The sequence below is a fragment of the Aulonocara sp. 'chitande type north' Nkhata Bay genome, linkage group LG12 (genome assembly GCF_057382095.1).
Source record: "Aulonocara sp. 'chitande type north' Nkhata Bay isolate Kocher_YH1m ecotype deep benthic linkage group LG12, A_spYH_male_GT1.1, whole genome shotgun sequence".
NCBI classification, from domain to species: Eukaryota; Metazoa; Chordata; class Actinopteri; order Cichliformes; family Cichlidae; genus Aulonocara; species Aulonocara sp. 'chitande type north' Nkhata Bay.
In genome coordinates this window covers 29,589,254-29,607,252 of record NC_141355.1, presented here as the reverse complement: position 1 = coordinate 29,607,252, position 17,999 = coordinate 29,589,254, and the positions used below count along the sequence as shown (strand labels likewise).

At 39.2% G+C, this 17,999-nt stretch overlaps 1 protein-coding gene across 2 annotated transcripts in view; it reads right to left on the bottom strand.

The window, feature by feature from the left end:
• Positions 1–11,189: 11,189 nt before the first annotated feature.
• The window catches only part of pi4kab (phosphatidylinositol 4-kinase, catalytic, alpha b), a 29,675-nt gene continuing 22,865 nt past the window's right edge, over positions 11,190–17,999 (bottom strand). For both annotated transcript variants that reach the window (XM_086314964.1, XM_086314965.1), the window contains 13 exons: positions 16,938–16,991; positions 16,725–16,845; positions 15,979–16,108; positions 15,032–15,175; positions 14,856–14,926; positions 13,949–14,055; positions 13,738–13,842; positions 13,519–13,644; positions 13,294–13,414; positions 12,721–12,880; positions 12,554–12,643; positions 12,368–12,451; positions 11,190–12,276 (listed from right to left, as the gene is read on the bottom strand). In XM_086314964.1, the coding sequence (XP_086171090.1) occupies positions 12,225–12,276; positions 12,368–12,451; positions 12,554–12,643; positions 12,721–12,880; positions 13,294–13,414; positions 13,519–13,644; positions 13,738–13,842; positions 13,949–14,055; positions 14,856–14,926; positions 15,032–15,175; positions 15,979–16,108; positions 16,725–16,845; positions 16,938–16,991 (1,365 nt within the window). In that variant the 3' untranslated portion in view covers positions 11,190–12,224. The remainder of the gene's footprint in view (positions 12,277–12,367; positions 12,452–12,553; positions 12,644–12,720; positions 12,881–13,293; positions 13,415–13,518; positions 13,645–13,737; positions 13,843–13,948; positions 14,056–14,855; positions 14,927–15,031; positions 15,176–15,978; positions 16,109–16,724; positions 16,846–16,937; positions 16,992–17,999) is intronic.

Here is a 17,999-nt window from a genome sequence, read left to right as displayed (position 1 = left end):
AAATTATTTACTGGAAAAATAAAGTACAGAATAAACTTCTATGTGTTTGTGTATGTCTGGGCTTATAGGATTAGAAGGATAATAGGGCTAATTACTTTAATATGATTAGTTTAAAATCAGTTCCTGGTTTCCATTTATCATAATTTATCACAACATATAATTGACTTTTTATCATTTCGATCTTGTGTACATTCTATTCGAAAGCCTGCCAGAGGGAGAAAATCTGAAAACTCACATCTTTTATGAACTAAACTTTTCTTTCGGCCACGTTGACTGAAAGTGGATAAACAAAACAAATGTACTCATGTGTGAATGTGTTTCCGACCAGGCACCATTGTTAGTGTGGACATGTCAGTTAAATGGAGCTGAATAGCTAAAAGTCTCTGGCTATAAAACCTTGAGAGAACTACAACACTACTAAGAGGAGCTGAGCATGACACACTTTAGAACTGAGATTTTTACAGACTATACAGGACAAACAAGAATAACTGAAGAGCTTTGTCAGGATCACGTGTTGTTTGCCTGGTCATGCTTCGCCTTGTCCTTTGCCCGTCTGGTCTCTTATCAGAGAGCGGCTCAGCTTGTCAGCTGGCTACAGATGACCATGTGATGACCCCTAAAACCTCCAATCAAATCACGTATGGCTGCATTTGCCCCAGGACCACAGTCAGCGGCAGGCTCATCTTCCATTTATGAATCCCCTTAAAACAGCTGAGCTCAAGTGAATGAACGGCTATCACCAGGACACCTCAGGTTATGGTCTTACCAACAGATCATAGATAACTTTAAAAAAAAAAACAGAACAATATTGTCTTTTATAATTGGTTCTATCATTTTTCGGCCACTTCGAAGCATATAGCTGTAAAGGAAAACACTGAAGGTATGTCCCTCACTAAACAGCACGTTCACTCTGGAGTCGTCTTCTGTCAAGGTGATCTGAACATGACAGTTTTATTAATAGAAAAGATCCTTTTTAGTGAAAATGTAATGATAAGTTGTTGGATCCGGAGTCCTTCCAAAGGGTTCAGTTAGAATATGTTCAGTAGGAGCAAAACATTAGCTCAGTTCATGCCAATTATATCCTCTAGACATGTTTATGTTTACCAATGTAGTGAATGTAGCCACCATGACATCAGGATTCCTTTCAAACAAAGTAATCATACCCGTAACTATAATCCTTATTAAACCCAAACGGACGATTTACACAGGTTTCTTGCACAATATCATGCACACATTGTTTGAGAGTTGTCTGCCATAGTGGTTGTGATGCAACCACTAATTGTAAGAGAAAAATATGTATTCCTCAGCTCCTGGGTGAGTGGTTCTTGGGGGTTGCTTAGGAAATGCTGGGTGACATCAATCACAAAGGAGATGAAAAAGCTACTTTCAGCATCATTTTCGACCTCATTCAATAGGTTTTCAATAGAGTTTTACACCTGATTCCTGATACTGTAATCTGATTACTTTTTTCGAGTAACGAGTAAAGTAAGGGATTACTATTGCAAAATGGGTAATTAGATTACCGTTACTTTCCCGTAGGAACGCTGCGTTACTGCGTTACTAAAACCGTAAGCGAGTGCGCCGTTAGTGACAACAACTGTGTGCAGATCAACAATGGATCACATATCGATTGTGGGAGAGAGTATGAGCGTGCAGCGTTTAAAGCGTGGAAGTACTGACCTTACTTTGAGTTTGATTCCATAAAAAGTGACAAAAACATTAGCGTCCATCGTGCGTGGGAAGAAAACTTATTTTTACAGCGAAAAAAACCCCTAAACTTCCAAGCAAGCACCGAGTGCACAACGACATAATGGGAAACTCACAGAGAAACTCGCGGATTCTTCAACTGACCGCAGCACACCTGCACCAGGGTAAACCTCCGCCTACCGCAGTCCTGCTTTACAGGTGAAAATAGAGCAACAGGACCGCTGAGTCTTTGACTTTATTTATTTTCTGCTGCGTTTTACTTGCATCTATTTGAAAGAGTGAGTGTAAACACAAAAAATATTTTATTTTATGTGCTGGAATGTGTAGAAAATAGCTTTAAATGTTAAACTAATTTATTCAAGTCAGAGAATGTTGCATATAATTAAATTTTTGCTTGATGCACAAAGTTAAAAGATTAAAACTGATAAAACAAGTTAAAAAAAGAGACTTTTCCATTTGATTACATTTTGTATGATAGATTATGCAGAAAAAGTAGAATTGGACTGAAAGATCTATCGCTTTATCACCTCTTCGGGTTGTAAATCGTGTTTTTAAAAGGTAACTAAGTAACTAAGTAACTAAGTAATTAATTACTTTTGAAAATAAGTAATCAGTAAAGTAACGGGATTACTTTTTTGGGGAAGTAATCAGTAATTAGTTACTGATTACTTTTTTCAAGTAACTTGAGCAACACTGAAAGGGACACACACACACACACCTTGTGATTGCTTTAGTTGCTAGCAGATTTCTGCGGACACTTGTAGTTCCCATGAAAACACTGACTTGTCTGTGAATGCTCACTACAAGCTGTGCAGTAGTAAAATTTGTGCAACAGTTCCTGCAGACAAGTCAGTTTTTTCCATGCAAACTTCTGGCAATGAGCAATCAAAAGGAAATTCTCACCAACTAGCGACTAGTGGATATCATTGTCATTGGGACCCAGCCCATCTAGGCCTCTGTGACTGAGGTGTCATTGACATAACCTAAGTTAGCATCATGTGGTTAGTGGACATGCGATTGCAAAACCTCAATCAAGAAAACTTTTACTTTATTACAGCTGACACAAGGACTCTATGAGGACTGACTCCCTTGTAGCCATTAGAGGAACTGCAACTGTGGGACTTGATTTTCACAGGAAAAACACAGCTGACTATGAGAGTGGGGCTTTTTTCTATCATTGTTTTTGTTCTTTTTTACCCTTTAAAATAGTTCAGTGATTCGGTCATGGAGCAGGCACTGGTGCACAGAATTTTTATAGATTTACTTAATTAAAGCCTCAGTGTTGGGCAATTGTTTTGCAGAAACAATAATCTAGCTTGGGTAACAGTAATGTAATAAAATGAAATGTAATATCTAACTGTGTGTTTAAACCAATGACTGTAGAAAATGTTTTCTACAGTCATTGGTTTAAACAATTACAAGTAAACTGAAACTAGTACAGCAAACAGTCTGCAGGACAAGCAGATTCTGCAGGGGTAACAGAGGCTGAATAAATCAGACTAAATCACCCATCTAAAATCACAAGACCAATGAAGGAAACAGATAATAAGCTCAACTAACAATTACAAGACAGCACACAACAAATCACAGCTATGTCTGGATCCACAATCAAAATTTTCAAAGAAAAATGCCACATTTTAAATAAAGTTTAACCCTCTTAAGACCCGATGTGGAGGACACCGCCAGTTATTCCTCACGATGTCATAATCCATTGTTTACTGATGTCTATCAGAGTAGCTTCCTTTGAACGAGGACTGGAGCACAATAGCTTTATTGCAAGGTGTCCCATTCTGTTAAGTGAGAAAAGGATGACCAGATGCTCTTGGAAAAGCAGATGTCCGATAGGTATCTCCTAATTACCAGAATGAGTCCTTTCGTTTGACAGCTTGTGTATTTTGTTGGTTTTTTCCCCCACTTGACCGATGCCATAACCAGAGCCATCAGGGGTATTTGGGTGCCTCTCCTTGACTCACACAACAGGAAAATATTGCCCATCTTATAGGAAACAGCTCCCGAGGACATTGATCGATGTAAATGGTATAACTGGAAGAAGAATAAGGAAACGTTTGTTCTAGCTGTCACCCCAGATACACTATATGCTTATCACAGTGCTATGTAGAAAAATACAAGCTCTTTGGAGATGTTTAACCTGCACGCTGTTCTCTCACCATCCCTAGAAACCCGGGTGTCACTAAGCTTGCCTTGCAGGTTCCCAAGGGTATTTATATTTTATCAGCCATTTAAGTATAATGTCTTAGTCATAAACTGTAACCTTGCTTTTATCAACTCCATACCTCATGGGATTTAGTTGCTGTTGACTATAAATAAAAATGAGGCTCACTCATTTCCCCACTTCTTTTAAAAAAGATTAAAAAAAAAAAAAAAAGACAAACAGGACAATAAGTGTTTTCCTTTCATTGGTCCCCTGAACAGTACTCATGCAGTACAAGCCTTAACCACTCTTTCTCTGTGGTTGTGTTTGTATGTGAATGGATTTGAAGCTCAGGTTTATTTGATGCTGTTAATCTGCACTGACAGAGTGCAAAACAGAATTTGACCCATGTAATGTCCTTTTTAATCAGCGGTAATTGACATAGATAGCCCTTCATCACATCTGCATATGCCCTTGTCAACCAAACATGAAGCTTGTAGTTTGATTCCTGTGTGTCTCCATGTTTCCCTACAACTGCACCTTCATTGTGAAATAGTTATGAAGAAAGAAATGTTTCAATTGGGAACAACATGGGCAAAACGAACCCTCTAACTCTTATAGAAATCTCGCAGAACTGCTCTCTAAACATCTTCTGTTGCATATTAAGCTGTACTGCTCTCTTCAAGCTCCCTTTTTGGTTAGGCCTGCACAGTTATTTGAGAACTTTGTGCCACTGGATGGTTCAATTAATATACAGTAACCAGTTTCTCCTTTTACCCTCCAATCTCCTCCCTCCCCTGCTGAGGGGAAAAATGTGTCTCATTCCAATTTAATGCATGGCCAATTCCCACCTCGACAGAGGAGTAATTAAAATCTGAACGCAAAGCCCCATTCATCAGTGGAGATGACAGAGAGAAGAGAGGTGGGGGACCGAGGGCTCTGTGCTGTACCCTTGAATTTAGGAGTCCAAACTAGCTCGGGAAGAGTAGAGAAGTGAGCAGGAAGAAGCTGATGCTGATTTCTCCACACACGTGATTCATGTTGTTTTCAGTTCTGTACTCATTCCTGAAGCGACCACATGCCCAAAGCGTGCTTGTGCGTGAAAATGAATTTGTGCGCGCACATAAACATGTTATATTCCTCTGTGTAATTGGAGCTGTGCTTATGCTTCATCTTCCAGTACCTGCAGTGTTGTCGTCTCATTAGCGTAGCACCCAGGAGTTTAAAGCCCCGCCCATCATTTCAGTAATTTCTCCCCTTCCTTATTATGGATCCCCCACCTTTTTCACCCCATGGCAGATTTTCTGTTTTGACAGAAGCCCTGCTGGGCCTGCTTTACACACACACACACAGACACATACAAACACTCAGAGCACAAACACTGCATGACCGTGACCCTCAGGGAGACCTGTGCATATCCACAATGTCCTACATGGGTGTGGGGACACCAGTGTGTGTGTGTGTCATTGTTTGCTGTCTGTGATTGCGCGTGTCGCCACCCAGCAGCTGTTTGCATGTTTTATCCTGCTGTCTATCTGCTCAAGGTTGGGGCCAGCTCTGGCGCCTTGGTGACATCACAAATCTTAAAAAGAAACTGCACAACAAAAATCTCCGGTAGTAGATTTTTCCATCATTTTTAATAAGACATGAAAAATCAAAGAGGACTCTATTCAACAGGAATTAAATTATGGGGGGAAATGTGCACTGCAGCTTTTTGATCCGCACAAATGTTTCCAAAAGAAAGATTTTAGATGCAGCCATGCAGTGTCTTCAGTCCCAGTGGTGGTGGCATATGTCCAAGGCTTTTACGCCACCCTTTCTCCCCCCTTCTCTCTGTCTGCTCCTTTTCTCTCTATCCTGCAGTGGACTGCACTTGAGCTTGAATGGTCAGAGCAGGATAGGCAGCTGCCTGGTCCCTGTGCACCAGAGAGAGGACAGGAGGGGAGAAGGGGGTGCACAGATTTTAATGAGATGCACAGTGTCAATGGCCACTCTCTCTGAAGAGGGCAAGAAGAAAAGGGTGCTCTCTTTTTCTCTCCACTCCCCTCTCCTCTGTGCCCCTTCCTTCCCTCTCTCTGTATCTCCTGCCCTCCTCCCCAGCTGGCGAGGGGCTTTGTTAGGCGCCAGATGATACCCCAGATGCCCCAGCCCAGCCGCCCCTTTTTAGCTACATTCACCAGCCTCCCCTCAGGTCAGAGGTCACCACCGGGCATCTGAATGGGTCTCCGTGGCAACAGTGGCCATGGTGGTTGAGAGAGTGGCAGAGGCTTTTTGTTGTTGACTGGTTATGGACAGTGCTGAATTAATCTGATCCAGGCTCTATGGGGAAAACTGAAATATGATTTGGGGCACGAAAAACAAACAAACAAACAAACTAAAAGTCATTGTTTTGCTGCAAAGGCATCTTTATTCTTATTTAATGTGGAAATTTGTTTAGGTCGTAGCAGTTAAGTGGAAAAGGAGAGTAAGCTGAGTGTTTTGGAGAAGCCTTGCACATTTCATACCCAGCACCTAGCTGGTTGGGATGTACTAGAGTTTATATTCTGATGTTCCTATACACTGATCCTGTTCTAGCCCTCTGCTGGGTAAATATGCAACAGCATGATGCAGCTGCCCCAAGGCAACTAATAAAATGTAAAATGGGTCAATTAAAACCTAATTTTAATGACTGAAAAAATGCTGATTAATTCTGTTTTTACAGCCATGAAAGGTTTTTTTATTGCAGGGATCCCAGCTGACTGGAAATTCTTACAGATACTTGTGTGTGTGTGGTTTTGTTTTTGTTTTTGAACAAACCATACCATGGCAGAAATTGCACAGAAATTTATTTTATGAGAAGAAAAGCTTCTGATAGGAGTTTTGCTTGTTTTGTGTTTTTTTGTTTTGTTTTAACAGTCAGAGGTAGGTTTACATCCTGAGTACAGTGAGTAGGTCGGTAGTATGTTTACGGCACAACTTATATGAAAGCACAAAGGCAAACTTTGATTTGCGAGTCATGGTTTGATATTTTGATATCAATACAGACCTCATAAAGAAGACAAACCTTTACATACCACAGATTTATTTATTTTTCTTTTTTATCTTCTTAAAGAAATGATTTAATCTGATTTTAAACTTTTACAGACAAAATGTGCCAGCTTCTCTCTGCTGTGACTCAAGTAGTTGTGCTGCAGTTCTTCTGTCGGTCACGCTGTCCAAACAGATCAAAGGTCACATGATAAGGAGTGGGTGAACACTGGTTTCCATTCAGCAGCCCAACAAATAGCGTTTAACACGTGGGCATCGAGAGAGAAAAAGAAGCTTTGGCTCCAGTGTGTGTCCTGACAGGCGTCTAGGTAGAGGAACTTTTTCAGCCACTGATTTGTTATGCAAATACGGTATTTTCTACTAAATACAGTGGAATATACCATTGTGATGGATTTAGTCTCATTGTGCGTGCTGGATGTGTGTGCATACACATGTATGTTTGTGTAAATGTTTGCTACCCACAGGGAAACAGTGACTCTGTGCTTTTCTTTAGTCATCACAACCTTAGATAACAAAACTGATCAGCGTCGGCAGCACAGACGAGAGGCTGCCCCTGCAAAATGCAGCCTCATAAAAAAAAAATGTGACCAATTACAAGGAGTTTTTTCCCCCTTCTGATAGTTTACTCAGCTGACAGTTTTAGTAGAAAGCTTAAGCACAAAAGTCTTTGCAATGAATGTTACCTTCAGGAAGGCTTTATAAATAAGTTCAGTTTTTTAAGAATGGCATTAAACAAACTGTAATTGTAGTTTGTTGTGTTTTTAGGAAGCTGTTCACTATTTTCCAAATATTCAGTTCTTGTATACTGCTGTACATGCAAGTGTAGGCGTGCAATCCAAAGATGGATTGGGAGGTTTGACATTAGCTTATTAATTGTAAACGGCAAAATTAGTGACTTAATATATATGCAAATTACAACATGTGCTATTAATAGACCAGCTGTCCATCATTGGGGAAACCTGCTTGCTGTCCTTTTAAACACCCATAATCTAAGCTAAGTCATGCAAACATCAGGGTGCAATGCATTTTGAAGTTGCACACAGAGATAATTATGAAAGCAGTTTTTCTCACCCCAGATAGATGGGAATAATATTGAAGTTTCTGACTAAACTCAATGGCTTTCATCTGTTTCTATTTCTTCTATTTCTTCAGTAATAATTTGGTCTCGAGGTCTGTGAAGTAGGTAATATGATCCAGTAATCCATTCGAAGCTACAACGAAGGGCAGATACTATAGTATTTATTGGAAATTTCAAGGATAAAAAAAAGTAATAATAAAAATTTAAAGAAATGTGACTTTAGTGTGGCACTGGTTTCACCCATGAAAAAAAAATGAATCAGCACTGCTATTCGCCACCCTGCAGCCACTATTCCTGATTAGCTCCAGCTTCTCATTAAAAGGCCTAACTGTCTGCTCTGGGCATTTGGACAAATAGCCCTTTCTACTCAACTCCACTCCTCACATCTGTGATGGCTGGAACAATTGAGAGAAGAGTTAAATATTGCAGAGCACATGGCAGGCATGCAGGGCTGCTGACGTTCAGGAGGCACGAATATGTCACAAGGAAGCCTTCAGAGCGATACAGAGCCACATCATCTGTCTGTTTAGAGACAGACAAAGGAAAACACATCACAGGGTTTTCACCAGTTAGAGGCTCATCCAGAAAACCACAATGTGTGGTCAATTTCTAACACGTGCTGACATTTTTATACCAATCACTCCATCACAAGTAGCAACCTAATGGCATTTAGCATCCACAGACTAAGACATTAACTCAACTGCACTTCATACTGTCAGCATCAAAATACATCCAGTGTGAAATCCGTATCTAATGCTCAAAGCATCGTTCTCTTTTTGTGATTTTCCCCATTTGCACACATAAAACAAACAAAACATTATTTGAATGAAAGACAGGTTGTGGGAAACAGATATGTGCCAGTCTGGTGTCATTTAGACACTTGCACTGAGTAATAGATGGACATTATGATGGCTCTTAGGTGCAAAATGCAACAATATAACACCAAATAAAACACAAAACAAAAAGCTAAAGACAACTTTTCACTAGCTTTTCTAAAGGGTCATTGAACATTTTGAAATCTTGTCTTTTCTGTTTTGCATTTTGCGTTTGTTGTTTTTTCTGTCTTATTGTGTTTTCTATAATAATGTGTTAGGGCCACAATAAATGTGAAAAAAATAAATGAAAATAAACGAATGAATATAGATAGATAGATAGATAGATAGATAGATAGATAGATAGATAGATAGATAGATAGATAGATAGATAGATAGATAGATAGATAGATAGATAGATAGATAGATAGATAGATAGATAGATAGATATACATACATATATACATATATATATGTACAAAGATCCTAACTTTGAATCTCTTGTATGGTCAAGGTGTGTTGCAGTGATGCAGCAACATCAAAATTACATCAGTGTGTTCCTCTCCTGTGAATCAGTACACAATAAAATTTTAACCAAACAGAGTGTGACGAGTACACCAACATGTAACCATCAGCATCTTTTTTCCCACATTGAAATATGTAGATGTTTGATGAAAATCACTGCAAAAAAGTAGAAGAAAAAACTAAGCAAGTGTGTTGTCATGGTATCTTTGCCACAATCACTCACTGCATCTGACTGGTTGGCTCCAGCGTGTGCTGACCCTGAGCTGGTTCGGCTCGATCACTCCCATCTGGTAATGCAACCAGCAGCCCACTCCAAATGTACTCTAAGCTGCAGTCTATAAAGGCTGCCCGTTTAAAAGTTACATAAATAAGTCACGTAAGCAGACTTGGCTGAAACTTCATTTCTAAACAGAAAATTTAGATTATTTTTCCAACTTCATCTTTTATTAGCTGTCGGACTATTGTTTTTGACGCATGTGTCCGATTATTCACCTAGAGCTGCTGTATGAATCTGAAGTAAAACCTTGGTGTATTAGAGTATTTCATACGCTCCATACAGCAGAAACAGGAGTGTACAAGTTCACCTCCATTTAAAGTCAAGCTGCTGTCAGAGGGCACCATGTTCTCCAAAAGCAGAATCTGTCAGTGCATCTCTAAATGCTTGAAGCACACTTGAGGTCACTTTTATTAGAGGGAAAAGGTTTGGTAGCATTCTTGTTAGTGTGTTATGACAGAAATCAGCAGTATCTTTTTGAGCAGCTCGAGAACTTGGACACAGATTAAATGATGCCAGTATGTGCTGCCCTCTGGTGGATATACAACCAACTGTTAAATCAGGGCTTTTTAACAGAAACGAATCACAGATCGTCCCGTGATCACAGTACTATTTGTTGGCCACAAAAGTGATGGTTTCATGATAAAGTGATTATCCAATACTGGGTATATAGCACGCCTGTCATCTATGATACATTCACTACATGGTGGTTAGTGTGTATCTGTGATCAGTAATACAAGGTCGTGGTCTGGACTTTGGACATTGCAAAACCTTGATTATTTTCTTTTTCAGCCGTTGTGTTGCTGGATATTTGATATGAGGTGTTTGTGCTGATATGCTGTTTGGCTTTCACCAGTTGATGTGCTGTGCAAATGGCCAAATGTCTTAACTTTGTTCTCATCTGTCCTACAAGAGGAGAATTTCTCAGATGTAACTTTGCAAATCTACGCTGTTTGTTTTTAGAGATACAGCTTATTTGGTTCCCAGGAGAAAATGTATTTGCTCGATCTTTTCGTAATTGTACTTTAATGAACAAATAACAGCTGCAGCTCTTGGGGTTTATGCAGTTTCTTTACTGGCCTTGGGACAAATCTGCTGGGACATCCACTCCTGGGAAGACTGTGGCATTGTGTAAGTACACCTCAATGTTCCAGACCAGCAAAATGCCAAAACATCTGGTTTAATAGAGGTGCTCACACTTACTTGTGATCAGTTAATTAAGTGCATTTTACCAGGAGCACCTAGCTGCTACTTACTCTCTTAATTCCCATGGAAGCAGTCAGTTTTTAACAGGACTGAATAGAGTTGTTTTCACACGACTGTATCACTCTGACTCACTTCCCCTGCTGTTGGCTTTGTCTGAATTATTTCTTCAGTGCAAGTTAATTAACTTCTGTTCACTTGATCCTCTCTTGCTTGATAAGTTCTACCTAAAGAAGTCATACTGTAGCAAATCTGAGCAGTCAAATTGCATGATAAATCAATTTAAATATAAATATTGGCATTTTGCACCAATATAATCATATACTGCTTAATATTTTGTTTCAACTTTACAGTACCACCAAGTGTAACGCCTTCTGTTCTGGTCAGTTTGTTTCACAAGGCATCAAGAAATACTGTGATAATTCTTTATTTGATTTCATATCTTATGCATTCTCATTCAAAAGGCATGAAGATAGAAAAGGAGACAGAAAATGGGTCATGGCTATAAATATATAAAGAGGCAAAATCTTTACAACCAGTAACAATACATGAAGGCTTACGCTGACCGTACAGAAATGGGGCACGGCACTGTGGATTGCTAAAATATCTTTGAACAAAAGCCACATTGGACACAGGCTACATGGTAGTTAACATTTAACTTCATGCAACTGCCCAACAATGAAGCTGTGCCTTACCTTCACAGACAAACAATAGAAAAGACTGACTTATAACCATTTATTACCCCTCCCCATTTGGCAATGCTAAATATACAAATCTCAGCCCCAGTGTTTCCCAGAACATGTGAGCATCATTTCTTCTGTTGAAAGTGGAAATATGAAAAATACATACAGTGTAACTCACGTCTATACAGTCAAGTCTCACTGTAAATACAAGTACCATGCCACAGATCAAAGTACTCTGACTGGTCCATTAAAAAGAGAAGCACAGTAGTACAGTCAAGTACGAGATGACAGAATAGGCCACAATGGTCAGAACTGAAACTGGTCTACTTTAGCTACTTTAAGTATCCAATTACATTTCAAACCCCACCTTAAAATCAACAGAAAGCACATTCACGGACATTATAAATTATTTAAATTTGGCACAAATGCTAATAAAGTATTTTACTTAACGTGCAGATTAACAAGCATTTTTTTTTCTAAGTACACAGAAGTCAAGATGCCAGTGCAATAGAATAATAATTAATAATATAATTGATTTTCACATGACATAATAAATAAGAGAAAATGCAATGTAAATGTAAAGCAAAGACATTTTTATAATTAAACAAGACGCTGAAACAAACACAAGGGACAGCAGCCAACAATCAGCAAAAACAGTGAGCCACAATCTTCATTGGTGAACATCATCAAAGGCACACACGCTAACTCACGCACGCACACACTATGTACCAGCCAATATACGCACATGCTTAGGCACAAATGTTTAATATGGGATCTGGTTTTGGTAATACTGGAGCATGTCGTAGGTCCTACTCCTGTTTAACACAAAGGGAAAAAAAGAAGGATGCAATCAGAACTCTATATATACATATTTTTTTCTTAAACATAGAAATTAAATCTACCAACCTGTTGCTGAGGAAGCAATTCTGGATGACTTTGATGATGAAAGATGCTGCATCTTTTTCACTCAACCCTGGGTTGAATCGCTGCCTAGATGAGGAAACAAGATTTTTAACAACAACAGCAACTAGCATTGAAGGTTCTAATCAGCTTATTCATATCAGCACGAAATGCAAAAACATTCTCACTCACTTGAGCAATTTGATGGTCTGTCCTCTGAAGCAGGGAAGACCCGTGTCCAGCATGAGCGTGACCAAGGAGACGACTGCATCCATGTAGGGCCTGATTCACCACAGAAACTCGTCTTAATGTTACATGTTACTATTCAAAGATCAGTTATTATTTTCTACAGCACTCACCTGACCGCCAGGTATCCCCTAACGCACATCTCCATGAACCACTTGAAGGGTGTCGCCTCCATTTTTCCACCCATGATCATCACCATTTCATCGGTTATCTTGATATCTGGCTCCCAGCCGAGGTTTCCACCGGGAGAACTTTCAAACATGAACCCAAAGTCTGGAAACAAATAAGCACACAGATGTAATTTCAATAAATTAATAGTTTTTTTTAAAAAAATAGGAGTTTGGTTGGGAAAAGATAATTTTATGTAAAATTTATACAACTATGAATATTCAGAAGAGTTTTCACAAACTGCAGTCAGAACTTTGGATGAAAGCCATCTTTTACATTTTTCTAAAGCATTTTTCTCTATGCCACACAGTAATTGCTTTTTATTGATGTATAAATGTTTGTAGAGCCTTAAAATTCTTTTAAGAATGATAAACTACTAAACAGCTGGACTTTCATCATAGATTAGTGAGACACAGTTCATGGGAAAAAACTGGCAATTTTACTTGAAAATCAAAAAAAGCAACCGAAATGACAGTTTCAATAAGAGAACCACACAGAGAAACACACTGAATACACACCAATGTGAATGAGGTGGCCCTGGCTGTCCAGCATGATGTTGCCATTGTGTCTGTCTTTTATTTGCAGCAGGAAGAGCAGCAAGCTGTAAGCTGCCATACTGCGAATGAAGTTGTACCGTGCCTGAAAGGACAAGAGTTGGAGGGAATATGAAAAAAATCTGTCAATAGGAAAATGGTCTTTTAACTGACAGATTACTAGAAAAAAAACTAAGATTCAGTATTTACCTTCTGGAAGGCTAGAGTGGATTCATCTCCGTACTGGTTCCTGAAATAGTCGTACATGCCAAAGTCTGTCTGTCGGCCCAGTTGGTCACGAGACTTGCAGTCAGGGATGCACTCAATCACTCCACACTGTGGCACAACATCGGAAAGAGGAGGAATAAGAGGAAGTATAGATTTGCACATTCAGTAGTTCATGTAAGGAAGGAGTTGGTGTGAACTTACTCCTGGAGCAGTGGCCACCACCCTGTACGGAAACACATAGAGGTCAAGGCCCACCATCTGGAAGATGTTCTTAAAGAGGCTGATGATCTGAAGGGCCAGCATGTCCTGTGAACACAAATCAGCAAATAGTAGAGAAAATTAAATCGGGCTAAAATAGAGATAGCAATGATAATTAGGGAGAGGTTAATTATCAGGAGTATGAAAGTGAGACCTGTCTGCAATCATCTCCAACTTTGAAGATGGCTGCCTGCCAACAGATCCTCTTTGCCTCCTCTTCACTCTTCCCCTCATCCACCGAATCGGAGCGACACAGTAGACCTGAGGGAGAAACGTTATGGCACACTTTTAATCTCAGCGCAACTTTAATAAATATTTGTACAGCAGTTTTAATGCACCTTAAAGATAAGCGTACATATCTAACAAACAAACACACAGTCAGACACATGATCGTACACTCATCCTTCAAACAGATTCACACACACACACACAAGAGGCAAAAGAATAATGGGCGAAAGATTAAGGAAGAGCTAATTCTTAGAAATTAGTTTTCAGCAGTCATTTAAAACAAAGCACAAATGTATCTGAATCTATTAGATTTAACAAATATTACAATTATGTATAAAGAAAAGAGATATGAACCAAGGATTAAGCCCTGGGTGATTCCACATACGGGTGGTGCTGATGACGACATACAGTTGTTAATATGAATTCTGATGTGTCTGTCAGATAAGTGTGACGAGAACCACATGACCAGTTTCAGAAGCATTAAAACTACTCCCTATCCCCTGTTCACTCAGAAATTGTGTTTTGGTCCTTACTGCGCTCGAGCTTCATCATACAGAATAATGCCTGTTTAGAGTTTGAGTCTAAGATTTGCATCAATAACACAAATTATCTGAAAGCCAATCCCAGTCCAATAGATCTAACTAAAGGAAAATTAAAACCCTGCATTACACACTGAAGAGAGACTTTAAGTGATGCAGGACTAATCTTGTAACCAGTAAACACTTTATGATTGGAGGAACTTCAGTTAATTTGTAACAAGTTAACTGAAACACACATTGTTGTGCACAGCAGAGCAGCACATGTTTGAAAGAGCCCTTTAACATAACCAGTACCTTCTTTTTCCAGCTCAATGACTCCACACCTCTTAACTTTGAATTTGGCCAGGTAGGGAGCCTTGGCAGCACTAAACAAAAACACAAAGAGTAGAAGAGCATATTTTTACACTTTAACATTTCACTGTTTTATTTTAATTCTAAAAAAAAATGTAAAAGTTGGTTAGTATGCCCACCTCTGCATAGGAGTACCAGATTTGTAATCTATATCCAAAACTATGGCCTCTGGGTTACTGGGCAGATAACAGCCAGGCTGGACTTTGATCTGTGACATGGCTTCCAGACAGGCCCTCTTCCTCTCCTCTCCTTTGGGAAAGGGTCTGACAAGGACAAACAAAACAACTTAAACTCACAGAGTTACAACACTTGTAGGTCTATTACCTCTGTTACTTAGAAAAGCATGCATGGGTATCTCCATGAATGACTCCAGATCATATGTGACAGCCAGGCTCTGCTGTTAACCACAGAGGGGAGCTGCCAGGATAGAGTTTTGAAGTCAGGGGACAGACCCTTCTCCCCTGGCTTGTTGCAATTAGTGCTGTAATAAGGGCAGAGGGGAATTTCCCAACCTCTAGTGGCCTGACAAAACACTCTCTGTATCAAGGTTGTCAGAAAACAGCTCATCAGCTGCAGAGTGTACACACTAGTGGACAGGCGGTCGGGGGCTGGGGAAACACAGCATAGCCTGTTTTCCAAAATTAAGTATGATGGGAGTGACAGCGAAGCAACAAATAGACAAATAAATGAACAACAAAGGGATTTAAAGAGCAGAACACTGGAGCCAGGGGAAGGAACAAAGCTTCTTGGCTCATGGGAATAAGTGTTATCACTTCATGAACACTTTGCAGATTACCAAGAGGGCTTGGATCTTTTTAAACAGAAAGGCTCAACTCCAGCAGTTACTTTGAAATCTCTGAAAAAAGTCAGAACATTAACTTGATATTTTTCATCTTTTGTCTCAGGTGTTCATGAGTTTTGAGATTGAGGAACATAGTTAAGGACAAAAGAAGAAAAAATAACTTAAGGAAGCAACACTGTAGCAAAAGTTCACTTTGGAAACTCCCTAAAACGTAAACAACTTAAAATTCATAAAAGCACAGTGAAATAAATAGTGTTTTCATACTTTATAATGGCTGACACATTGGTTATTTCATTGAAGAAGTCAAACTCCCTCTGGTAGAAGTCTTTGGCCGGGCCAGACAGTGAATTGATGATCTCCTCCACCATCTGTTCCAACAGTTCTCCTATGTCAGCTGCAGGACAGAAGATCTTGAGTTTTTGCAACTGTAACAACATATTGCAATATTTACACTGAACATTTCACATCTGGTAGTTGCAGCAACCAAATGGTCACCCAGAGGTTGAACATGCAATACTTTCAATGGCAGATTGCCTGGTGAAGGTTGCCCAACCTCCAGACAAACCGGTGAAGGTTTGCAAATAACTTCCATGCCAACTGGTTGTATTCTGGTTATAATCCTATATAAAAGAAAGGCTATGCATTTATGTCATTTTGCAGTTAAATCATAATCCTGCAGCAATCTGCGAGGTTCTGTAGTTAATACGATAGCAAAAGATTTGTGGTTTCTGAAGATGTAACATGGGTAACCACTGTATTCTCATAAAGAGATTGCATGTGATTTCCAAGTTGACCCAAACTGACAGAAGACCGTCTTTATTAATGTTTTATCGCCATCTTGAGGCACCAAGATGCTTTGGAGAAAACATCAGACTGTGAGTGGTCACAGATGTGGTCTGGTCCATTTCAAAAGGCAACAAGATTATTGGTCATTGCACATGTTCTAGACCCACTGCTTTTTTTAGTGTGAGTGTGGCATAGTGAAGAAATAATGAAGGTGAGCATCTCACGATCTTTTTGGTTTCCTTCCTCATCCAGGTATATGTTCGTCTTCATGTTCCAGATGAACTGGTGAGCCAGCAGCTGAGACTTCTGAGCAGCCCACAGGATGTACTCTCTCACATAACCCATCTGCACCAGGATGCAAACAGGGAAATTCGATCATTTATTCATGTTACGAGGGCTCTGAATGTATTTGCTGACTCAGAAAATATGATAATTACCTTGTCATAACGAAGAGCTTGTACAATTTGAGGAATGTAAAACAAAATGGCATCCTAAAAAGAGAATAAAAACAAAAAGTAATTAACACTACACCAACAATTTAGCTTATTACAGTAAACTTCACTCAAACGTCATTTCTAATCATGTTTAAAGGAAAGGAAATTTGTAAGGGGAAATGAAGGTACTTTCCCAACCCTTTTTCATCAGATAACCTAAAAACCATCTATCATGCATATAAATCTTCTTTAATATCAACATTAGAAATAAAATAAAACTATAAATTTTCTGTAAACTGCATCTGGACAACCATTAGCCCACCACTACTCAATTGTAACTGTAGCTACTGTATTTAAACTGTTATTCTTGAGGTTTTTTTCAAACTGATAACATCATTTGTCGATCTATAGCAGCCATTACCAAAGTCGAGCCGTGGCCCACTTAAATCCAGAAAACCCCATGGGGCCCACCCAATCTTAATCTTCACTCTAATCAAAATACAACAGAAAGTGATGTGTTTCCTTAAAAAGGAACACAGGCGGTTGGCTATAAATTGCTAATGCAACCGAGTTATCTGCAAAGTGTTATGGCTAATGTGTGACCCACCTGCCACAGGGAGGTGGGTCACACATTTCACGAACCTCAATGAAAGAGCAGTAAATTTAGGTGAGAGTAATATCACAAACTACCTCCTATTACCCAAAAAACAATTTTTATTCACTTTTTATATAAATAAATGAATAAATGTTTATAAATCTACATACTTGTAATTTCTTCCTGAATTTCTCTTATTAATTTGTCCCACCAGGAGACCTCACCCCACGGTTTGGGAATCATTGATCCATACAATTAACTTACATGATCAACTAGCTATACATTTGTTCATCCTCCATTTAAATGTACTGTTTTCCACTGGAAGTTCAACTTCTACCACCATGTTTGCAGATGTGGAATTGTTATTTGAAGGCCCTGTCTCTCTCCTATAATTTCTATGGTTAACCTACACTGTTATCCCACACTTTAAAAACTTATTTTAACTGTTTATCCGACCGTATTAACTGTTT